This window comes from Onthophagus taurus, chromosome 1 (assembly GCF_036711975.1).
Source record: "Onthophagus taurus isolate NC chromosome 1, IU_Otau_3.0, whole genome shotgun sequence".
In the NCBI taxonomy this organism is placed as follows: domain Eukaryota; kingdom Metazoa; phylum Arthropoda; class Insecta; order Coleoptera; family Scarabaeidae; genus Onthophagus; species Onthophagus taurus.
The window spans coordinates 3,502,312-3,529,093 of record NC_091966.1 but is presented as its reverse complement, the minus strand read 5'-3'; the positions used below and the strand labels follow the sequence as shown (position 1 = coordinate 3,529,093).

General features: G+C 35.2%; 1 protein-coding gene across 1 annotated transcript; it reads right to left on the bottom strand.

Annotated features, from left to right (window-relative positions):
* Positions 1 to 17,866: 17,866 nt before the first annotated feature.
* Positions 17,867 to 25,572, bottom strand: LOC139429056 (uncharacterized). The gene is made up of 2 exons (XM_071194498.1): positions 24,846 to 25,572; positions 17,867 to 20,019 (listed from the first exon to the last, which is right to left on the bottom strand). Exon 2 carries the CDS (start codon positions 20,017 to 20,019, stop codon positions 18,196 to 18,198), a length of 1,824 nt encoding a protein of 607 aa, XP_071050599.1. The 5' UTR covers positions 24,846 to 25,572; the 3' UTR covers positions 17,867 to 18,195.
* Between the last annotated feature and the right edge of the window lie 1,210 nt (positions 25,573 to 26,782).

Genomic DNA, 26,782 nt, shown 5'->3' with positions numbered 1-26,782 from the left:
TTTGTCTATGCCAAAGCTATTTTGATTCTGCCCATGATATTATCCTCTCTATCTGATCATGGTGTTGTTTCCGCCTATAATACTTTGTTTCTTAGCATGATATATTGCCTCTATCAAGCATATTTTGCTTCTAAACAAGATGTTTTGTCTCTGTGCTAGAGATGTTTAATTTTTAATATGATATTTTGTATCTGGCGTTTTGTTTCTGTCAATAATATTATCCTATAATGGTATTGTTTAATATTTAATATAATGTTTTAAATAAATTTTAGTTCTATCGAAAATCACAAAATTTTGTTTTATGACAGAACGATTCAGAAAATGATAAAGTTAATAAACATTTCATTTCAATCGTGTTAGATATAAATCTCCGTGAAAAGTAAATTTCGCGTTCTGTTCCTTTTCATTCCCAATTCTAATCTCAGTCGTACATAACTCAAACGCGGGCACGAACAAGTTTTGGCGGAGGCGCCGGATCTCGGAGCAAAACACTTCCAGAACTCGTTACGCGACTAAATAAACTGGGCCAATACGGCCGACGTGTACGTGCACGTGTATTTGTCACGCCATAGACCAGCAGAAGAAGGCGGTACCGGAACCGGAACCGCGAACGAACCGTAAACACGAAATTATACAACGAGAAACTCGAAAATGAGAACTTTGCGCTCGATTCTCTTGTCGCTTTGTATTATATTGTAGTTGCAAAAGCTCCGAAACGAAGGAGCGGATATCCACCTGGAAATTGCCGGGTGATAACTATTGAATATTCCGGCAGCTTTTAGCGCCGTTATGTTTACTCTTCTCGCCTGCTCATAGCGAAATAAGACGCCGACGACGCTCGAAATCCGTTAATCTTCTTAGTGCAGACAAAGGACCGTCATCCTATCGGACCCAGCTGAGTATACAGAAGACGTAAGCGGCAGCATCGTAGTAAGTTTGAATGAAAAAGGTAATTCATATGCAAATGAGCATCAGACGAAGTTACACCACAATTCTTTTAACCGATTTTGATGAGTAATATCTCATTCGAAAGCTTGATTCTTAATTCTTGGCCAATATTAAAGTGAGCTAATTCGAAATTTACTTTTTTATATTGTTGTACTTCGTATAGGTGATACCCAACTATTTTGTATTCAGGAATGTATAGGGATAAATTATTAGAGAAGGAGGAACCAGGTAAAGGTATGCAGGAGTAAATCAATTCTTGACGTAAATTTCATATCCGCGTAAGAGATGCCGCGCTTTCCGAAATTTCCACCTGATTTACCGACACATACTCAGCTCGCTGCAAGATTCCTGTTAACCAGAATCCGCAATAACTCTTGTTTTGTTGGCCCGGTTATTCCCTTGTAGTTTACCGTGCGGATGTGCATCGCGCACAGGAAGCTTAGCAGATGCCGATAATTCCTGCTTACATCAAATTAACGGGAACCGAGTTAAATTCCGATTTCGGTAGAACCTATCTCCGTTGAAGCCCCGGGAATTGTCGTGTCGAATTCGGCTTATCGGCGCGTAATAGATATATCAGCTATTGTTGATCAATGCCTTCACAGGAAGGAATCGCCATTGTTTACGTTCAAAATCGTGTTTAGTTTGGTGTGTATAGATAACTATATGTAGGTAATCCGAAGAGTTAATACGATTATTAACCCCAAATTTTGGTGCTTAGCTTTTTATTCCCCATGCATGTTTTAGCGCGGTTACGTTTTCCTACTGCCGAGTTTTAGGCATCCCCCATTCCAACTCTCACAGGGTGAGGAGGTTTTAGAACCTGGCACACCACTTACCGTCGACTTACTGCATCCCCGTCATAATCCCGGCCACTTCCGTTTCCATTTCCGGTGCGCTTCCTCTACCTGTGCGCTTCTAATTTACTCGACGTACCCCTTTTACCCCCTTCATCCTTCGCCCGCATTATCCCGACTCATTCCTACATTTCTCTTTCCCTACTCCCCAAACGAAAACTTTCTACGAGTTCTAACTTGTTTTACAGTGACACATTTTTGTACTAACTGAAAATATCCTTAATAAAATTCACTTTCGTTTTAATCTTAAGTGGATTATTACACATTGAATGGTGCCGTCGTTAGACTGTTAACGGAATTCCTAACTTGGTGGGTTAGTTTTCGAGGGTGGTATGATGAGCGTAATGTAAGCGGTGTACCTGGATGGTAGGTGTAATTACGTAAAGTTAAGAAGTGGTTTTGCACCCGAACAAGTTTAATCGAAACGCACTACATCGAGCGGAACGGGCTAATTGTATTAGAAGCGACCTGTAAAATCGAATGGTGCGCTCGCATAAAAAAAGAGCACAGTTATCGACCGAAGTGGTTGAAGAGGGCAGCTGCTGGTAATAATCTCGCCTGAAAAAGGCCCCCGGGTCGAGTGGTTTATGCGAAACATTACCGCTTTTATTGCTTTTTTTACCTCGGGTACGTACAGGCCTTGGACGCGCCGTGTTTATTTTTCTAAAAGGCGGCCGGCGGTAATTATAAAGAAATAAATTGTACGCCCTGCCCACCTTCTCTCTTCTATTCCTCTTTCGCTACCGAACAACGAATGAGACTTTACAACCCTGTTGCGGTTTGTTCTCGACCAAGTCCACGTTATAAATCTTTCTTGTTGATCACTATCTTTAAACTCTTAGTGCAGATACAGAAAATACTTGCTTTTTAAATTGCACCATGAATCATTGTTAAAGGAAAAATATATTCAAACTATGTTTAGAAACCCCCAATATTTTTGTTATGTAGTTGTATGGATACTATTTTAAAAATCAAAGGGACCATATTCAATATAAATGCATAGTTTGAATATCATAAATATTTTAAAGTTTAATTTATAAAAGAATTCAACTATTGTTTTGCAGATATTTATATAGAATATTTTCGATTTTTTTGTGTGTAAAGGCTTCATTGTTTAAAATTGCTTATTTTTATAAATAAAATATTTTTAAAATTGAACAAAAACATTACGATTATTTTTATATCAATCTTGTGTATCATTAAAAATTTGGAAAATTTCTCCGTAAAATCATCCTGCTCAGTTATATTTCTGAACCATAATTCTCTTCTATTACTACCTCAACTTTTTTCACATCCTGAGATTTTTGCTGATCATGCAAAAATGAGAGAAAGCACAATAACAAAATGATAAATATGATGTGCCTTACAAACTTGATACAACAAAGAACAAAAACCATTATATACAGTCTGTCCCCGGATAGGTGAAACGACTCTTATAAAATGTAATTCTTTTTCGATATTAATTGTCATTTTTTGGGGTGTAGCCCTGCTTGGTGGAAGACTAATTTTGAACATATTTTCAAGTTTTAAAAAACAAGTGAGTGTTGACACTGAAGCGAAAACTCCTTGTGTGTCAGGTAAAAAGATTTTTACCAAAGTAAGCCGATCATTCCGAAAATTTGCATATGACCATAGTTTTTCATTCTGAACAAAACTTCTTAGTAACACTTTCACGTACTGTAAACAGAAAAGGTACTTTACCTGCCACAAAAAGAGTTTTTCTTTCACTGTCTAGGCTCACTTGTTTTTTAAAACTTAAAAATACGTTCAAAATTAGTCTTTAATCATGCAGGGCCAAACCCCAAAAAATGAAAATATCGAAAAAAAAATTTTACGTTTTATAAGAGTCGTTTGACCTATGCGGGGACACACTGTATATGAAGAAAGAAGGGGGGGGGAGGAGGAGGAGGAGAAAATATACAACAGGTAAGGAGAAAAAGTTGTTGATGGTCTAACGTGCATATATATTATATTTGTTTATCACTTTGTAAAAGTGATTTGATTTTATGTTTTTATTTTTGCGTTCCTTTTTCCTATTTTTATAATTTGAAATTTGCTTGATGATGTTTTGAATTTTACCGCCTGTTTATATTGGCTGACTTCATTTCGATACATAACCTAAGGAACTTGTATACCTATTGTAATATCATTGCTCACATCCCCTTTACTTCCTTTACTTCTTAATCGAAGAAAGAATATAATTAGTGTCAAATTGCATAATCTGCTCGTTCCTGTGTTTGATGATTGTACTCGTGTATTACTAGTGTATGATGTTTCAACTTATTATTTTGCTCTTAGAAACCCCCTTTTTAACGTAAGTGTTTTATAGGTTATGTCAATGTGCTTTTATTTGAGGATAGTTTTTGTATTTTGATTTTGTCCACTGTTTTTGATAGGATCTCTTGTGGATGGTATTGAAACCGGTCGAGTGAATAAAACATATCACCAAGAAGTAGGATTAATTTTATTTTTAACCTTACAAGTTTCTTTATTAACCATGGCGCATTCTTCGGCGATATTTGCTTGTTTGTATTTTTTTTGTTTCGTTGCTATGGCAACCAACATTGTTATTTTAAATGGGATGCATATATTTTTTTTGCATACTTTGATAGAGGAAAAGTCCCTCTATGCGATGAACTTATCAAATCATATGGTTGTATAAATAAAAATCAAGAAAAAATGCGTTTTTTGAAAGTCTTAAATCAGCTAATTACAATCAAAGTAGGCACCGAAGACAGCTTTAAATGTCAAAAAAATTACAGTTTCAACAATTATGAATAATTAATAATGTATGGTAACTGTCTTCGGCTATCAACTTTTTGGAAAGTTTTTAACACTTCCGGTGTTAAAACTTTTTTTGATATTTTGGATACTGTGGATATTGAACAGTGTACAAATTTCACTTTGAGTGCGTTTTTTATCACTTGCACCGTACCCATACATTATTAATATTTGGATTTTTTGTCGTTCGCTTAATTGCATCACATTTGTTTAAACCGTCAATTTTTTGACATTTAAAGCTGTCAACGGCGTTATTTCGGGGCCTACTTTGATTGTAATTTGCTAATTTAATATTTTCAGAGAACGCATTTTTTCTCGATTTTATCTAATACAACCATATGATTTGATATATTCATTGCGTAGAGGTATTTATCCTCTATTAAAATGTGCAAAAAAAACATATACACATCCCATTTAAAATAACAATGTTGGTTGCTATAGCAACGAAACAAAGAACAATGTAAATAAGCAAGTATCGCCAAAAAATGCGTCACAATTAATAAATTAAAACATTTTTCTTTAAAACCACAAATGGCGAAGTTATTGGCTATATTCCAGACATTTGACACACCCTGTATAAAAATATATTTCCATAGAAACCTGTTTACTTTAATTACTTTAATATAATAAAAGCGAATCATAAAATGCAACGTGTCAATATAATTTGACATTACAGTAAAACCTCGATATAACGGATCAATACAGGAAACGCAGTGTCCGTTCCAGCTCAATAAAAATATACAACAATATAGCGCTGAATAACAAATAAAACTAGACTAACACTAGCACTAGAACTAACACTAGACCTAGAACTAGAAACTAAACTGCTAAACTTTGATAGGGAATGCTGACCTTGATAGACTGCTTGGTTATGTTAAGAGGCACTGTCTTACTATTAATTCACCAAGATTTGCGACTTGGCAATGTTAAACTTGGTATTTCATCTGAGGCTCGCAATCTTGGAATCATTTTTGATTCAGATCTGAGATTCAGGAGACATATTAGTGGACTTCTACAGCATGCATATTTTGCTATCAAGATCTTATATAGTAGTACAGACATATCTTGAGCCAGATATTAAACATTCTTTTCAAAAAAGATTTTTTTTCTGATATAGTATTATCTTGTTTTGTTTTGTTTTTTTTTTTGCTAGGACCAATGAAAAACATTAGCAGTTATTAACTGCAATGATTTGGTCCTAATTAATTCCTAAGTGACACTTTTTTTTTCATGATTTTATGTTATGTTGTATTATACTTCATGTATTAGGAATTAATAAACATACATTATTATTATTATTAACTAGAACAAACGTCCTTGATTTTTCCATCGAGCAACTTGGGGAATAATCCGATTTGGATTCTATCTAGGAGCGCTAACATTTATATTTAAGTAAACTGATGTATTAAATAGATAATATTAATATATAGTCCGTTCTATCGAAGTTTTACTTTACTTAATTATTTCCGGATTTATTTGATAAAATGAATGTAATAACGTGGCATAAATAACTTTGATGCAGTATATAATTTACCACAATAACCAGCGAAGTGTAAAACGCGAAGAATAAAACTGAACCAATAAAATAAAATTGGTATTATTACCAAGACTCATACCACCTCGTTAATATTTCCCGCCTTAATAATGTCTTATTTTCGCCAAAAGCAAACGATCCGTGTTCTCTGTACCATACTGAAACTTGGCACGTAAACAGATCATGACAGTTATAGCCGGGGGGCAGTGTATGTGGATGCACATACGTCGAGAGTCGCGTACACAGATAGAACACATTCACATTCATACATGTACACATGGTGTGGTGACGCCTGGCGTCCCCAAATGGGTTAGCGTAGAACTATCTACATATTGGATTTCGGTGTCGAGTTTAGGCAGGAAGTTGCCGCCGTAAATGCGAAATTGGCCAATTAAACACGGCCAGAACTAATATTCGACTACGGCCCAAATCAATTGACGGGTCACGTCGATAGATGACGTTGATGCCGATTAGGAATGCCGTTTCGATGATCCACTACGTCTGTAATTTATTGGCACCAACAACAATGACCTACAACAACGGTCTGCAACATTCTACTCCGTTTGTCCGAAATTCCCCGAACACGCTACTTCCGGAAGCCACCGCCTTAACCGCGTTAATACGTAATGTGCAAATTGCATCTCCGGTGGTTGCGCCGGTTCTGGTTACGCTCCCTGGTCCTTTGTAGCTTCACGGCGCAGAACCGAGTACTCTTCCCTAATAAATAACTCCGGAGTAACAGAAAATTAAGTAAAGACAATGGCGCTCGGTTATATTTCACCGTAACAAGGGGTTTGTAATTAAGGAATTAACTAGGTGGTCTTTAGATATTACGGAGATACATCAGAGACCCGGCGACTGTACCTGTTGTCGACGGAAGGGGAAGATTTATCCGTGCGGACCCTTGCTCCTTTCGCCGGAAGCCAAACAACAACCTGAAAACGCCTATTTCTATTAAAACATTTTTTTCTTTATCCATTCTTGTGGTGAACTGTTTATCATAGGGTATGTATCTCTGCACGAATCCCGATTCATTATGCCTAAATAATTTAGGGATACGGTTTAGGGGCCCTTGGAGAGCTGCTGCGGGATTTCGGGCGATACACGACGACGGTATAAATATTTACAATGGTAATTTGCGGACGGACGATGTGTCGTGAACCGAGCGATGGTGGTTATTCGACACGGTGCCACGACTGCCCGTTTCCAACGTGTTACATTCACAATACTGGGTCGTCGAATACCGAATGCCAGGAGAAGACCGTTCGAATTAATAATCGTGCCAATGGACGCTGATTGGAAGTCAAACAAATGGCCTTTAGATGGAATTGTAATTCGGTAAGCCGCTATTGCCCGTGCAACCGCATATACATTCTAGACTAATCAACTGAATACGTGATATTTCATTGATTGATAACATTATATACAATTATTCAATAACGTATTTGCAGGAGATATAAAAATTGGTTGTTGTAGATTTCTCTCGCAGTTTCAAATTACTACTGCACTCATAAGAAAGATTACTGATTCTTCAGAAAATTATAATGTTATGATTTTAACAAGGCCGTACTTAGAACCAAGCGCGTTTCCCGATTTATTCACCAAAACTGCTCCACATAACATATTCTTAAAATTTTTTGCTATATCTACAAAGCAAAAATGCGAAAATCCTGATTTCTTAAAGACTTAAGTATCGGCAAGTAGAATAAATGTTAGACGCATAGTCGTACGGTCGAAGTTCTGCAATTCATATCTTGTTAAAATAAAGCTCTCCAACGCATGAAAACGCCCTTACAAGATTTATGCTAACCAATGACGTTTGCAGTCGAGATTCTGCAATTCATATCTTGTTAAAACAATGCTGCCCAGCGCATTGAAATACCATAGCAGTCAAGACCAGAGAACGTTAAACTTTACTTAAATAAGCCGAGATCGCTTGCGGCCGAGGCTCAGAACTTGATTCCATGTGAAAACAAAGTTGCCTAGCGTATTGAAGCAGCTCAGCAGAAATTGACTTCAGCCAAACCATGATAGAGAACGTTGGGATTTATTTAATTAAGCCGAGGTTGCTCACGAGCGAGGCTCAGCAACTCATATCTTGTTACAACAAGGTTGCCTGCGCATTGAAACGCTCTAACAGGAATTAACGTCGGTTAAACGAAGGCCAAAGAGTTGGGTTTTATTTAATTAAGCCGAGATCGCTTGCGGACGAGGCTCAGCAATTAATATCTTGTTAAAATAATACAAGCTCTCAGTAGGAACAGACCTTGGCCAAACCAAAACCAGAGAACTATCAAAACGGTATAATACTTCGTCCTTTGTGGAAAATTGCATAGCCTTCTTCACACCCTGCGCTTATGTTCTCCGGGGTCGTCTTCTTATATGCTTTTTTGGTGCCAAACCTTTCTTGGCCATCTATTCTCTCCCATTCTGCTCAAATCTTTCGAATCATTCTGTATTAATTTCTAAGGCTTGTAGCCTTTGGTCACAATTTTTTGAGATATTCCAATCAGTTTCAGAGCAATACGTTGTAGTATATTTGACTATAGATTGATGTATTCTGCGTTTAGTGCAGATCCTTATTCCTGTAGACCACGTTTGTCTAATGATTCAAACAATTCCTGACATAATGTTTTCCTATTAATTTCTCTTAAACAATAGTATATTGTTTTATATGGAAGAGAAGCAGTGCTTTTTATGGCGTGGTCTGTCGCTTAGCGACGAACGCAGTGAGTCGCTAATGACAGATGAGCCGTTAAAATTGTGGCGTTTCCGACAGTTTGCCGGACGAACGAAGTGAGTCCGGCAATGACGGACCAGCCACAAACGAATCTGCTTCTCTTCCGAATAAAACATAGTATTTTTTCTTCAAACGTTGCAAATAATTGCAATATAAATTTTAATAAATTTAATAAAATGACAATTAACTTATTTTCCAATACGGCGCTAAAGTGACATGTGCTTCAGCGCTATGGCGCTAAAGTGAAATTTACTTTAGCGCCATAACGCTGAAGTACTTTTTTGCTATGTTGATCTTACCAACCGTCGTTATGCAACAATGACTTACTTCTACCGCGAGTAAACACGACAACAAAGTTGTCATTTAATGACGTTTGAAGAAAAAATATGTTGTCCGTGTATGATCTATAATATTGCTCCATTTATCTTCCACCCTTGTCTTTAATATACGCCCGTTCAGACTGCCAATAGAGCTACTTCCTTTTTATGAATCAGGGTTATGTGTGGTTGTCAGGTATTTTTGAATATCCCTGTTCAGGCTTCCTTTACTACTCTGGAACTGTGTGTGAGATCAACTAGTTTTTAATGTCTGCTATTCTGAAATTATTTTTTTCAGTCGCCACCGTTTATGGGTGATAGATTAGTCTTTCTTTTGCTTGAGATAGTCACCCAAGCTTCTCTCGTTCTATCGATCCACATATTCTCATCAACTGAGCTATATGCTGCCCTTTGCCTTACCTACCTTTCTGTCACTAGTGCATTCTTGTATAAATTCTATTCTCCGGCTGTTGCGTGCTAAGAGTTATTTATAGCTGCGGCCTTCTTTTTCTTAACAATTTGTTTTAGAGTCCGAAGAGCCTCCTAAGCAGCTTTATAGATGAATTTGTTTATACATTCATATCATTCCAGCACATTTCCGGAGCAAGTTTTACGTCAAGTCTAAGTTGCAGGAGGAATAATAAGGAATCGTCTTGTATGTATGTATGTATGTAGTTTCACGTGGGGGTGAGTTTCTTCACAGCACTTAGGCCCCAGCGGGCTCTTTGTACGTTCCCACAATTACTGTTCATTCAAGGCTCAGAAAACCAGCCCAATCTTTTCACGAACGTTAATATAGAACAGAAAGGTATGTTTCTTATATCCGAAATTTGGAACCATTGTACTCCGAAAATGGATTCCCTTAAGTATACGAGGTTGGGACAGTCACAAACAATATGACTTACCGTCTCGTCTTCCATTTCACACCCTCTACAGAGGGGTGTATTCGCCAGCTTCATGTAAAACATGTGCTTACGTAACCTGCAGTGTCCGGTCAGGAAGTAGGTGAGAAGCCTCAAGTCATTTTTTGATTTTCCTAGAAACTGAGCAGATCTCTTCCGGTCAGGGTAGAGCAGAGTTTTCTTAGCAAAGACACCTGCTGCTGTCCCATCCCATATGTCGCAAAAAGCTCGATGGAAGATGGAGTTTATCAGCTTTGATGCTGTATTTACAGCTAGTGGTACAAACGGTTTAGGGGAGATCAGATAATGTAGTCTGTGCGAACTTTAAGGAGGGGTTGTTTACGAACAGTCTCACTCCAGAGCTTTCTCCAGACTATTCCCATTTTAACAACCTGCTTATCATTTACTGATGGCAATCGAAGCAACGTGCCATCACGGCCACCGTATAAAAATATCTAGGGGCAGCACGTTCAGCATAGTGTCCATCGCAATCGTAGGTGTAGATCTCATAGCGCCTGTGATTAACAGGCAGGCCAGTCATTGATATTGATGCAGCAATTTAGCTTTATATGCATGTTTTAGTGCTGAGCTATGGCTCCGTGAGCTACTATGGATCTTATCACAAGTGTCCCCAAGTATTTCCAATAGCCCTTCGGCACTTGGTCAGTACAATCGTTGTTTTTTTGGTTTTGCAACTAATGTGTGATGTCCAAGTTAGTCGTTTGTCCAAGAAAATCCAAAGAATCGTCTTGTAATAATTCTATCTGATACTTTCGACTTGCTTGGTTCGTAATGGATAGGAAACGATTTGGGTTGGGTTGAACAAGTTTGCCACATAACTACAGGATGTACTATTTTGTTGTAACCGATGCTTCTTTTGAATAACTTGACAACCAGTTGTCAAATCGCTATGTTTGATGGCGCGTTTGAAACGTCATTTCAGTACATTTATTTCTATAAAAGTTCCTCTGTTACGCTTGCTCAACGCTGCTCAAGTCGTTCAATACCAGTGGTTCTTTAGCAACATCGAAACTCAAAGTTAAGACTCGTACACGCCATAGTGATGACTGTAGCTGCTGTAAGTGCCTATATGCAAGAGTGTCATCAAGTTTCCGTTCTGCGCCACGCTCAGCAGTTTGGTCTCTCTACGATGACGGTTTGGCAACTGAACTCGAAGAAAATAACATGGAGGACTACTGGTCCCAGCAAGGTGATGCAACATGCCACACTGCTCAATTAAGAATGGATTTGTTGCGTACCATGTTTCTTAATCGATTGATATTGAAAAGTGGCGATTACGATTGGCCTGATTTGACGTCTCCCGACTTTTTCCTCTGGGGATACCTTAAGAGCAAGGTTTATGTCAGCAAGCCAGACACAAAGTGATGGAAAATGTCGAAAAAAATGCCCTGTGGTGACAGCTAGGGGAGGCCACCTACCAGACATCACTTTCAGAAAGTGTCTAAACAAATTATACAAGTCCAAATTTCAAAAAAATGATCGTATCTAAGCAGAATATTGAGTTGTTTTCAAGTTATTCAAAAAAATAACGTTGCTTACAACAAAATGGTACACCTTGTACAATATGATAACCATTAATGTAGTCCATTATGAACCATATTAGAGAAACGGCATATTTTGCAGAACTCTTCAAAACACGACAAACTACTGACAGTTTTAATTAATAATGCGTTAATGTCAAAATCACTGCATTTTGGAATTATTTCATATCTAGGTTGTGCTAAGAATTTTATTTATTTTAGACCTTCCAGAATAAATTCAATCTCAAATGTTGGTAGATTTGGCGTTTCCAGACGTGGTTTCTTCTGTATATATCATTATTTGTAAGCAAACTGGAATGACTATGAACAAGAAGGCTAAGTATTTAAAAACTTAATATGCAAACTTTCAACTTAAATTTTAGACAAGAAGTAAAAATCTTAATTTTGAATCCAATTATACTGCGTTATCTTCGTAATCCATAATATTATATACCTAATTTAGCAACAATTGGTACAAGAGAACAGAATATGATTTGCATGAGAAAACCTCTTCCAAAATCTTCGTTATATTATTCCATCAGCTCCATATATTGATAAAATTTTTAAACGTCCAAACAATAATAATAGTTTATACGCGTAACAAATTGGATTGAGTACAGGCAATTTACCATCCCTCGTTACACTCGTTACCGAGCAGTATTATTAATTTTGTTGCAAACGGCCGTAGCGTCATATCGACAATTTAAACAAACATTTATTTAGCTGGGTGTTTACTCGGCAATGCGTTAACGTGGCCCTATAATTTACCGTTAATGTATATAAATTGCGCGACAGGATACAAATAACAAGTAATTAAATATCTCTTGCTTGCGCGGAACTAAAAACGGATTCGGGGGGAAAGCGTGGGTGCGTGTAATATTACCAATTGGCTAATTGCGATCGGTCGCAAATAAAACTGAAAGGAATTCGATTTTTTTCGTGCCTATGAGGTAAACATAATCGTTCCAATTAAGTGACATCAAAGGTAGAACCCGTTAGGGATACAATTCAAAGCGTGCTTTCGAGAAAAGTTCTCTACGAAATTGGTTTATTTTTCGACGTAGCACAAATCTACTCTCACCGACGTTGCAGACCTCCCTAACCGAACCTGCCAACGACACAAATAACGGCTTGGGTAATTCTTTTTATTACGGAAACTAAATAGAAAAAAGAACAAAAAATTAAACCATATCATCCGTGAAAGCAGATGCAATTCCGAAGAGGAATAATTGCACCAACAACCGTTTAATGACACGACCGATTCGCTTTGCAACTGAAAACTGCCAATTCTCAGACCACCCACAAACAAAGAAAATAATAAGTTCCCCGGTGGTGCTCGATCAAAGATCACCGGAGCATCACAAATCGTAAAACGAAGGAACGAACGACCGTGTCATTATTATCGGCATTGTGACGTAAGCAAACAAGAAAATCCTTCGAGTTCTGCGCCCCTTTGTACCGTATAAATCTAATTCCAACTCGCTTACGTTACACGTCAACTTCTATGTTAGTTCTAGTTTTGTGCTTAGTGTTTAGTTGTTGGTGAACGCTGCAAACACAATTACATTATGTTATCATCCACACCTGGTTCACTCCCTAGTTAATGTTAATAGTTTGGCCATAACAAAAAGTTTTCTTTTTCTACTACAATTAATAAATCATCACGATTCCGCTTTAACCTTCGAGCTGTTATAAAATGTATGATCTCCTTATATTATCCATTTGAAAGGATTTAACACTAAAGTATTTATGTACTACATATTTCGAACATGATGAAAAAAATGAAAATATTGATGGGATGGCTTGACAAAAACAAAAATATTTGATATATTAACAATAAATATTGACAGTCTGAGGAAGAGATTGACAATCCTACGTCAGTAGGATTATATTATATAGTTCTCGGTCTAGTGTTAGTTTTAGTATTGCACTAGCCTTATCATTTGAACTAACACAAGACTTAGAACTAAAATCATTCGGGATTAGCCGTCTTGAGAGACGTGTGGCTAAATCCCAATGTTTCTAGTTCTAGGTCTAATGTTAATTGTAGTGACAATGGTAGGTAGCGCTAGTTAGCATAAGAAATCACTATGTTGCATATTTTTATTAAATTAAAACTACAACTAACACTAGACCTAGAACTAGAACTAGAAAGTCTCGGGTATAGCCGTGCGTCCTCAGACGCACGGCTAAACTCGAAACTTTCTAGTTCTAGGTCTAGTGTTAGTTCTAGTACTAGTGTAAAAGTAGACCTAGAACTAGAATCATTCGGGTTTAGCCGTCTTGAGAGACGTACGGCTAAATCCGAATGTTTCTAGTTCTCGGTCTAGCGTTAGATCTAGTGACAATGTTAGGTAGCGCTAGTTAGCATAAGAAATCATAATGTTGCATATTTTTAATCAACTAAAACTAGAACTAAAACTAGACCTAGAACTACAATCATTCGGGTTTAGCCATCTTGAGAGACGTGCGGCTAAATCCAAATGTTTCTAGTTTTAGGTCTAGTATTTGTTCTTGTTTTACACTACCACTATCACTAGAACTTACACAATACCTAGAACTAGAATCATTTGGATTAGCCGTCTTGAGAGACGCACGGCTAAATCCGAATGTTTCTAGGTCTAATATTAATCCTAGTTTTAAATGTTATTCAGTGTTTGATTGTGTGCTATTTTTATTGAACGAAAAGTAGAAGTAACACTAGACCCAGAATTAGAAACATTCGGAGCGTTCCGTGCGTATCTTAAGACGGATGAATACTCAAGATTATCATAAGGACGTCACAAGAAGTCAATAATTTTGAAACTTTGTGACAGAATTAAGATGCTATCAAAATACACTTAGTAAAGGCCTTTGGAATCAATTTTAGCAAAATATGACAATCCCCCCATTCCAGGAGTAAATCCTAAATCACATTATGATATTCAGAAAAACAGTTCTTTTTTCATTACAACATAAATAAACATTGCACACAGTACATTTTGAATGTGGTCTGGACTGAATAGCTTTGACAGAGCAATTTTTATACCATCCTCTTTCTTTTCCAAAAGTAATTTAAAAATCTTTTCTAAAAGTTGTCCTTCCATTTGTAATAACTTATATCTAAATTTGTGATCCGGTAATCATAATCTCCTCTTTTCATATCATCTACCAAATTTTTGGTGCACCTTTTTTGTGAGACCTTATTGTTCCACTAGTTAAGGTTTTCTCAATTTTCAAAGGACGGATACTTGTACAAAAGTTATCGAAATAAATCATTCTATTTTTATTCCACTCATCTTCAGTAAATTGAAGCACAATCCAAGGAAAGACAGCAACTCTTCTTCTTTCAAGTTTAGTGTTTTATTCCTTTGAGTGGCCTGTAAATTACTTTGAAAGGTAATATTTTCACACAGTTACCCATCAGTGTTAGAAAATAATCTCTTGGGTTATTGCAAGTTGCTAAAGTATCACCAATTATTCCCTCTGAAAAATCGTATCCTGGAATTTCAGTCTGCTTTTATTTTTTTTTGAATTTTTGCCTTGTTCTTCTTCTTGAGCCCTTTATTTCTACCACTTCAATGTCACTTTCCTCATTTTGATTAGTTAGTTGTTCTACTTCTTCATCTTCCAGTATAGGTACCTCACTAGCATTACTAATAACAATGTCATCTTCTATGTTGTTTGTTCAGAATTATCCAACGGGAGATTTTCTAATTCAACACAAACTTTTTCAGCCTTAACCAAAAGTACTTCATCGGTCAAAGCTTTGTACAAGTATCAAAACGTTTCTATATTCGCTTAACTCATTTTTACATCAATTCCAATATTGTACCTGTTATTATCCTGACGGTACTTTTACGTACCAACGACAAAATGTAACTTTTTTCGGGATAAAAATAAGAAATGTTTGATAATTGTAATTGCAATACGTAACCAATACACGAAGCTGCTTAAAAATCACACCTAATAACCATTTATCAAAGAGATACCTTTCTGAACAACAAAATTCAGCAACACCACTTTTCACTAAACATTTTTTATACAGGTTCTTTCTTGTATAGTAGAAAGTACCGACAGCTCTAAATATGCCGAATAGACACAAAGGGTTAAGCTATGTTGCATTTTATGTGGAACATTCGTAACTATGGTTACTGCATTCATATATTTCGAGTTATACAGTGCGCGGCAAAATTATGGAACATATTCAATAAATTGATAACAAATTTTTTTTTTGCAAAAATGCCGAAACGGGTCAATTTGGTTAATCATAACACACATTATGACACCATATTCACTTCCTGACAATAATTTTTTTATGAGTTATGACGTCATCGACATTTTTTTTAAATGGCACCACATGCATTTGTTTACAAAATCTGAAAGTATATATTTCTCTGCGACTAACGATGTAAATATCGATATGGGTTACATAAGGAAAATTTTGAGAAAATTAGCTTTAAAGGTACAAATTTTATTTTTTTTTCTGAACGTAAAAATAGCATTACCCATGGGTAACCATGGAAACGCTTTGTTTGGTTTTAATAATGTCTATTCAAAAACGTCAAAATTAGTTTTGTGAGTGTTTAATTGAATTGAAACAATTTTTATAGCGATTAATTCCTGTATTTTTGCATTGTTTTCTGTGTTGTAATTGTTTGTTTGTATTTTTTTCTGTTTTATATTGTTTAGTTTTGTATTAGTTATTTTGCGTTATATTCTGATTGAGATTGTTCTTTGTTGTTGTTTTTTGCCGTGTTCTGTGTTCATTAGTCCAGTTTTGTTCAATATTTGTTACTGTTTTGTTTTTATTTTTGAGCATTTGTTGTTACGTATTTATTTTAAAATAATTATGGCTCATTTAAGTGAAACCCAACGCATAGAAATTTTAATTCTTATTGGATGTGGAGATAAAACCCGAACACAACAAGAGGTATGCAATTTGTTTAATGCAAAGTACCCTGACAGAGTTATTAGTAGATCAACAGTTAGCAAAATTGACAAGAAATTTAGAGAAACTGGACATGTTAAGCACATTGCACATGCTGGACGTCCTAAAATCAACGAAAATGTGAAACTTAATATTTTGTTAGCTGTTGAAGATGATCCCCATAGTAATTCGAGACAAATTGCAGCGGATCATCAAGTTTCTCAGCGATCTGTACTACGTGTGCTACGAGCAGAGAGGTACCATCCCTATAAAGTGCAGTTAGTGCAAGAACTTAATGAAGATGACACAGATCGCCGCATGGAATTCTGTGAAATTATGCAGAATCGATGTGACCGTAATCCACTCTTTATTTACAACGTTTTATTTTCGGATGAAGCTACATTTTGCCTGAATGGCACAGTAAACCGACAAAATTGCAGATACTGGAGTAACGAAAATCCTCATTGGATAAGCGAGGTACATACCCAATACCCTCAAAAAGTGAATGTATGGGCAGGCATAATTCACAATAAAATCATTGGCCCTTTCTTCTTTGAACAAATTCTGACAGGTCAACGATATCTGGAGTTTTTGAGGAATGAACTGATGCCTGTCCTTTTAGAAGCATTCCCAAATAATAATAACCCCAACTTACTGGACTTTGCACATCCTGTTCGCGAATTTTTGAATAATAGTTTCCCTGAGCGGTGGATTGGCAGACGCGGGCCGATAGAATGGCCCCCCAGATCCCCAGATCTTACACCCCTTGATTTTTTTCTATGGGGTTATCTAAAATCAAAAGTGTACGCTGAGAAACCACTCAATGTAGACGCATTAAAAAATTGTATTAGCGCTGAAATTCGTAATATTAGTTCGCAATTTATTTATAATACTTTGAAAGAATGTATGAATAGGTTTGCTTATTGTCAAGAAGTGGGTGGAGGGCATTTCGAACAATTGATTAAATGATTAGAATCAGAATTTATTTCTTTTTTATAACATAATTCATATTCTACGGACATTAAATAACTTTAAATATTAAACCTTGCACATTAAAACTTAAATTATTAGTGTTTTTTAATAGAGAATAAAAAATTAAAGAACCATGACAACGTACATGGTTACGCAAGGGTAATACTATATTTTTGTTCGAAAAAAAATAAAATTTGTAAAATAACTAATACAAAACTAAACAACATAAAACAGAAAAAAAATACAAACAAACAATTACAACACAGAAAACAATCCAAAAATACACGAAGTAATTGTTGGGGATGGTTTACCCAACGTAGATTTTGGGATGCTGACGAGGTTTTTTTTGAAAGTATGGACAGAACTAACGCTCCACAGTTTATTGACGTGCTTACTTCTTATTACATTAACAACTTGCTTACAACTAACTTAAAATTACCTAAATTCGTAATTGCGAAATAGAGACAAGGAATAAAAGAAAGAAAGGAAAGATAGGATTGTCGACCAATATTGCTAAGTAAGGAAAAGAATCATGTTACACAATTTTGGTTAATTAATAGAAAAGAAAATGACTGAGTTTAAAATAAAGAGAAAAGAATAACATTAAGAGAAAAGAATAACATTAAGAGAAAAGAATAACATTAAGAGAGGAGAATAACATAATTATAATTATACACTCGCAACACGTCCCCCCTTAATTAGGAAATTTGTAGGAAGGGTTGCTGCAAATTTCTATTGTATCTACGGATTCGGCAGAATTTTGAGTAGGCTGTACTACGTCTACAGGTTTTTCTTTTTTTAATTTTCGCAATACTATTATTACAATGGTAACAATTATAAAAATTATCAATAATACATAAATGGATACATAATGATGTACATCGTGAACATTTGGAACTAATTCTTTTTGCTTATCTTTTAAATGACTTAAACTAACACTAAATTTACTTAAACTTATTAAGTTATTTGACATTAACGAATAATTGTACTTGGGAACATTAGCAAAATTTATCTTTGACTTCCAAAACGCTTCAGTCATATTAATTTTTGGAATAAAAGGAGTAATAAAATTTGTAATTTGCTTAATTTCGTTAAATGATTGTAAAATTACATTGTCAGCATAAGCTACACATTTTGGTTGTAGATTTAAAATTCCTGTGTTATTTAATTCAATCGACGATTTACTAAATTTACAATTTATTTGTAGGGATGTCGCCTTAGGGGCTGCAAAAATCCAAGAATTTGGAGCTTCATTTTTTACGAATAAAGGGTGTAATAAATGTATTAATCGTTTGTCGCATGATTCTGATATTTTACTTTTACTATAAATTGATATTTCGCAGTTCTCACTGGCAGCTACGAAATGTAAAGGTTCTTTTTGTTCACAAAGTAATTTTTCATTTAAAGTAATACATGACTTAACATAATCTATATCAGTTTGAAAAAATTGTTGCTTATTATTATCTATTACTAAATACGATTTCGATGGCACAATAAAACTAAATAAATCTTTATCTAAACGCACTGGGAGACTTGTCACTTTTACTAAATCGTAAACGTCGCGGTTGGTTAATGGTACACGCACTATGAAATATATTATTTCTCCATTTCGATATACTGACAGTTTCAAAAGTTTGTACAATTCATGAGAATTTGCTAAAATGAGAGTGACTGGAAAGGTCGAATCTGTGGGAATTAAATTTTGAATTTTCTGCAGTTCCGAAACTAATTTTGCTGGGCTTAATAACAAAGGGTGGATAATTCCTTGATGGGCATTTATAAGGATTTCTAGTAAATTACCTTGATATTGACTAAAATGATTTGCAAGTAAATCGAAAAGTAGTACACTTTCGTCAATAGTTTGATAAAGCTTTATTTTTGCGGTGGCATTATTAACAGAATTTGATATTTTTTCGATATAATCTGTAATATGTTCTAATTTAGTTTGTAATTTCCGGTAAATAGGATTATTCTTAGTAGTGTTCAAGGCATTCATGGCACTTTCGAAAGTCGACACTTGATATTTTGATAACTCAATGAGTTTATTTTGATTTTCCTCTAAATAATTAATCTTTTTATTGAACATAGCACCGTCTTCAGCATCCAATGTACCGAAAAGCAATTTGGCTGCTCCGCCAATAATATTAACTGCACCCCGTTTGTTTCTTACATTATTATTAGTAGTGGCTAAAAGGTCAGCTACAAGAAGATCATTCTGTTTTAATCTTTCAAGAGTCGCATTCATTACAGAAGTGAATGTGTAACAAAATTGATCAGGAAGTACCTCTCTATTACTATTACAAATTTCATTGGTTTTTAAGGAACTAACAGTGACTAGTTGATACAGTTCTTTATAACTTCTAAGATCTATTGAGTTATACAGTTTCCAAACAGTGTTGTAAAGAGATAAGGCGTGTATTTGTTCAAAATAGAGGCCAGGATTTGATTCTATTCGATTTATCTCAAATCCCTGCTCCGGCGTGGCGACCACTATAGAGATTAGGATTAGTATCAGCATCTGAAATGATTATCTTTGATTAATAGTTTGAAACAATTTTAATCTGTTATTATGCACTTTAACTTTTTTGTTACCAATTTGTATAGTTGAATTTTCTGGAGAGTTAATTTCGATGACATTATAAGGACCGTTATATAATTTGTCAAGTTTATTTTTCCGTTTTTCGTTACGTAACAAAACTTTGTCACCTAATTTTACCGTCAATGGGTTTACTGATTTATCGTAAAGTGTTTTAGATATTTCTTTATTTTTTATCATATTTTCTCTCGCTAATTCATGACAGTGCTGCAATCTAGCTTTTAATTCATTTTGGTACAAATCGTAATTGTAACATATTTCGGGTATTTTCTTTAAGGAAGAGGGAATTTCTGCTTCATGACCAAATAATAAATGAAACGGTGTAAAATTCGTAGCAGAATGTACGGAAGTATTGTATGTAAATAATGCATAAGGAAGCCATGTATCCCAGTTGTTTTTATCCTTGTCAACAAAATTTCTTAAATATTCTGTTAAATTTCGGTGCGAACGTTCGAGACTGCCGTTTGACTGTGGGTGGTATGCTGTTGTTTGGATTTTAGTAATCTTTAAAATTTTACATGTCTCCTTAAATATTGAACTTAAAAAATTTGCACCCTGATCTGTTAATACGCAGTTTGGCGTTCCAAATTTACAAATTATTGATGTAACAAATGCTTCCGCAATAGCGTAACTTTCCTGATTTGGAAGGGGAATTGCTTCACAAAATTTCGTTAAATCATCTTCGAATGTCAAAATATATTTGTTTCGCGCTTCCGTTTCCGGGTAAGGACCCATGATGTCTAAGAAAACCTTTTCAAAAGGTTTAGTAGATGTTGTTGTTATCGCTAAAGGCATTCTCGTATGTTTACCTGATTTATTTTGCTGACATTTACCGCATGATTTAATAAAGTTCTTTATATCTTTTAACATTTTGGGCCATTTGTAATGTTTTCTAATGCGTTTATAAGTCTTTGCGATACCTTGATGTCCTCCTAAAGGGTTAGTATGGTATTCTTTAAAAATTATTAGTTTCTCTTCCTCTGTCCCGATGTCACTGACATTATTGTGATAAATTGTTAAAGTTACGCTAGTTATCGTTTGAAAGATATACCGTAACATTGATCGTATGATATTGATTTTAAAATTATTATAAGGTGGATACTTAGTGAAGTTTACCAAGGCTAAATTAATTAAATTATTTCTTTGAACGTAATCCGCAAGAATTTTGACTGAATCAAACATTTCTTCGTTAGTAAGTTTTTCTTTTGTCGTTATTAATAGGAATTCAATATCCTTCATGTTGACTCGAGTTACGGATTGTTGTACTACAGTTGTAGAATTAAACTTATCAATCGTTTCTGCATCGAGTTGCATTTTCTCGAACATGATACCGTTTACACGAGGATTAGTTGTTATGAAATGTACCCGTACACAAGACGCAGAAGCGGATTCAATATTTTCATGACTGTCTTTTATTTTCTCGTTTAAAATTAATCTGTTATTTGATTTAGAAATAAAATCTTCGTAGTTGGGTTTTGATTGACTCCGTGTAATGGCATTAATAAGAGTTGGAATACGGCTAAGGGCATCGGCGTTTGTGTTTTGTTTCCCCGGTTTATGTATAATTTCATACTCGTATTCCTCAAGTTTCAACCTGAATTTTAAAAGTCTACTCCCTGGATCTTTTACGGAAAATAACCACGTTAAAGGTTTATGATCGGTAATGACACAAAACTTTTTTCCAATAAGGTACGGCCTGAAATGCTTTACAGCCCAACAGATTGCCAACAATTCACGTTCCGTTGTACTGTAATTTCTCTCTGCTCTAGCCAGTGTACGAGAAGCATATGCTATAGGTAAGTCTTTCCCAATTTTTCCCTGGGAAAGAATTGCGCCCACAGCAAAATTACTGGCATCAGTAGTAAGGAGAAATTCACGCGAAAAGTCCGGGTATTGTAGAAGAGGAGCTGTACTTAATTTTTCTTTAAGTGTTACAAAAGCTTCTAAACAAGAGGGTGACCAATTGAATTCAACATTTTTCTTGAGCAATTCTGTTAATGGCAAAGAAATTTTAGCGAAATTTTGTATGTAACGCCTATAATAACCTGCTAATCCCAAAAACGATTTTATTTCTTTGGAGTTTTGTGGTACAGGATAATTCTTAACGCAATCAATTTTAGTCGGATCCGGGTACGTACCATTTTCGGTTATTATATGGCCTAAATAAATTAACTCTGGCCGCAGGAATTCACACTTTTCCGGTTTTAAACGTAAATTACTTTTTTTTAATCGTTCGAATACTTCAGTTAATTTTTGGTTGTGTTCTTGAAGTGTTTTCCCATAGATAATTATATCATCTAAGAATACAAAACATTTGATTCCTTGTAACCCTACTAATACAGAATTCATCAATCTTTGAAAAGTAGCTGGTGCTCCCTTGAGTCCAAATGGCATACGATTAAATTCATAATGGCCATATGCCGTGGAAAAAGCGGTTTTATGTTTATCCGAAGGTGACATGCGCACTTGGTGATATCCGGAAGCCAAATCCAATGAACTGAAAAATTTTGAATTTCCGAGTTGATCCAAAATCTCGGTGATGTTTGGTAACGGATGAACTGAGGATATTGTTTTTTCATTCAGCTTTCGAAAATCTACCACTACTCGCCACTGTTTATTACCATGAAGATCATTCTTCTTGGGAACTACCAAAAGAGGAGAATTATATGGTGACTGGGATTCAGTGATTATGTTATTTTGTAACATGGAATCAATTTGCGTTTTTATTTGTTCTTGTTGATGATGAGGCAATCGATAGGGTCTAATATTTACTGGAATTTCATCTTGAGTCGGTATAGAATGATTAACTAAACTCGTATATGGAAGAGAATCACCTTCTAAAAGAAAAATACTATGAAATTGTTTACAGATTTTTAGAATGCCTTCACATTCTTCAGGAGTCATATGATCTGTTCGAATAGAATTTTTTAAGATTTGTAGCCTTTCGCAGGTAGTATCAGAGGAATTAAAACTTAGTATGTCAAACTGAGTAAGATCGATAAATTCAATATTAGGATTTCCAATTTGAACTTCGTGTTCATTACTGTTTACAATTGGAACATAACAATAACCGTTTTCTGGTTTGATTATGCAGTTTCCGATGAAACATCCATTTTTAATTTCATTTGAAAGACATAGAGATTCAGATGTTGCACTTGTTTTGACGTGAACTATCGACTCAGTTCTTGCCGGTAACTTTACCACATTATTCGATGCCACTTCTACCATAGGTAGGGAGATAGTTTGAACGGAAATCTTAAAATCTACCTGTCTTCGTTCGTAGTCGATTTTTGCTTTATATTTCATAAAAAAATCTTTTCCCAATATTCCGCAAGACGTAATAGGGAAATCGTCAGGGACTAAATGAATTGTATGAGGGACGATTTCGTTTCCAATGAAGAATTTTGCATGGCATATGCCGTAGGAGAATATAGGGTTATCACCTATGCCTCTTAATTCCGATTTGTATTTTAGATGGCATACAGTGTCTTCCTTTACACAGCACCTTTTTATGATTGTAACTTGACTACCACTGTCAATTAAGAATTTTAAAGGTTTAGGAGTGATATCTGCACAGAGTTCTATTTCATCTAAGGTTGTTTTCGTTACAATATTAATTTTATAAGAAGGAATAGAAGAATTCTGAATTAATGACGTCGGATAGGCTTCTAATAATGTGGACGGCTCGGATTGCCTAAAGCTCCGGCCGTCGCCATCAAGTTTCCCGAATTCGAATTAGAATCTGTTTCAACCGTGTTTACGCGTGGTTGTTGACGTTTGAATTCGTCAGCGCGTTTCTTTTTATAACATTCGCGAATGTGATGACCGGATTTTTTGCAATATGCACAAGTGATCGTGTTTACCGTAGTTTCTTGTTTTATTTCGCGCTTGTAAGGAATGCTAGGAATTTGTGCATGCGCACCTTGAGTTTGATTACGTTTAATAAAACAATCCTTTTCTAGGTGACCTAGTTTTGAACAAAAATGACATTTGGATCTTCCCGTGGATTTATTCTCAGTTTTTTTATGACCCAATACATTATTGAGACGTTCCTCCTCAACTGCGGCCGAAATTGCTTCAGTGAGGGTAGTGAATCGCGAAGCTTTAATAAGAACTTTGTATTGGTAATTAAGACCTTGTGTGAATGCTTGATAAGCGGATTTTTGATTTAAATTTTGAATAAGAGTTGCGGATTCTGGCCCTTGGCTCGCTATACATGCGTCATTTAAGTCGTTAAGTAATTGTTCAATTTTGTTCGCAAAATCTCTAACGCTTTCGTTATTGCCTTGTCGACAATTCAATAATTCCAATTGAAGTTGTGCAATTGACCTGGACTCTAAAAATTGTTCTTGTAGCAGTACCTTTAAATCGGCCCATTTAGTAACAGATTTGTATTTAATCAAGTGATAAGCTGGACCCGAAAGTTTTGTAATTATGATTTTTGCAAGTAACGCCTTGTCGGCATCGGATGTTAAAGATGTACTCATAATATCACAACATGACACAAATTTATGAAATTCCGATCGATTACCACTGAATTCGGGTATTATTTTAAGAGCCATATTAATGTCGAGTTTCGATTCGGTCATATTGTCATCTAAATTATTTGAATTCGGAGGAGAATAAACCCTTGAAACAATATGTGAGTTTTGATTTAAATTTTGAGATACTGGTGGAAAATTCAACTTTTTTGTTTGGCTTCGCAAATTCATCAAAATATTCTCATGAAAGTACAACAATTGACTTACTGTTGGTGTTGCGCGCGTCTCTCGGTATTGACGTTCACAGTAGGCGGCGCTGATGATGGCTGGAATTGATGAAGTTATGCTAGGTGGCGCTGATGATGGCGTCGTTGATGAGTTGGCAGCAACTTCCGGTAATAATGCGTCCTGGGCGTTGATGATGACGTGGATGATTTTTACGAGTCCCCTCGTAGTTCTGGTCCTCCTTTTGGTGTACTCGGATACCCTTCGCTTTTCCTTGCTTTAGGTTGTCCCACCAAATTTTCCACACTCCAATAAGAGTTTGATTAGTATACCTCGTATCACCTCTTATATTTTGCACACCCCACACCTGACACCAAAATATGTTGGGGATGGTTTACCCAACGTAGATTTTGGGATGCTGACGAGGTTTTTTTTGAAAGTATGGACAGAACTAACGCTCCACAGTTTATTGACGTGCTTACTTCTTATTACATTAACAACTTGCTTACAACTAACTTAAAATTACCTAAATTCGTAATTGCGAAATAGAGACAAGGAATAAAAGAAAGAAAGGAAAGATAGGATTGTCGACCAATATTGCTAAGTAAGGAAAAGAATCATGTTACACAATTTTGGTTAATTAATAGAAAAGAAAATGACTGAGTTTAAAATAAAGAGAAAAGAATAACATTAAGAGAAAAGAATAACATTAAGAGAAAAGAATAACATTAAGAGAGGAGAATAACATAATTATAATTATACACTCGCAACATAATCGCTATAAAAATTGTTTCAATTCAATTAAACACTCACTAAACTAATTTTGACGTTTTTGAATAGACATTATTAAAACCAAACAAAGCGTTTTCATGGTTACCCATGTGTAAGGCTATTTTTACGTTCACAAAAAGAAATAAAATTTGTACCTTTAAAGCTAATTTTCTCAAAATTTTCCTTATGTAACCCATATCGATATTTACATCGTTGGTCGCAGAAAAAAATATCCTTTCAGATTCTGTAAACAAATGCATATGGTGCCATTTAAAAAAAATGCCGATGACGTCATAACTCATAAAAAAATGATTGTTAGGAAGTGAATATGGTGTCATAATGTGTGTTATGATTAACCAAAATTGACCCGTTTCGGCATTTTTGCAAAAAAAATTTGTTATCAATTTATTGAATATGTTCCATAATTTTGCCGCACACTGTATGTATGAAATTCCCGTATGTAGTTTGTAAATGTTGTTAGATTTCAAAAATTAATCGATTTCATTGATTTCATTTTATGTTTTTAACAATTGTTTAACATAAATTAAATATTTTTACTCTAGCATCATTTTTTTGATTAAAGCACTCATTCATTTTTAATGAATGAGTGCTTTTAGTCTTATGAAACGTGTTTTTTATGCTATTTTTTGTAATTCGCGTTTTTATCCTTTTTTTTAACAAAAATAAAATAAATTTTATCAATGTAGGGAAATAGGTATGTAGCAGTTGGTAACACCGTAACACTTGAAAATAGAAATTTATATTGACAATTAGAAACTGTCAAAACACAAAATGTATTCACCTGAAAAAAATCTTTCATGTACACCTCCCAAAATAAGAGAAATTGCTCAGTGTTCAATATACTCATCATTGTGGACCTTGTATTCGATTCTAAGAACGTGTTTAAACATCCATAGAAAAAAATTGTCACATTGACAACTAGAAAAGTTAATGACCCAATGTCACCAACTTGAACTGGTTCCATAAAATGTTACTAAAATCTCATTATAGCATCGGATGCTGTAAGGAGTCTCATTACAGCATCCGTTTGAGTACTGTTAGAGCTTTCATTACCGTCGCGAATTACAAAAAATTTATGACAGGCGCCCGCTCGGTTTATAAAATCGGGCGCGCCCGCTCGAAGGTTAATAATTAATTGATAATTTCTTCATTTTACTAAAAGATGTAATAAACATTTTTTATTATAA

What these genes read in the sequence shown, in the direction of transcription:
- LOC139429056 (XM_071194498.1), bottom strand. Translation starts at nt 20,019, where the DNA reads ATGCTGATACTAATCCTAATCTCTATAGTGGTCGCCACGCCGGAGCAG.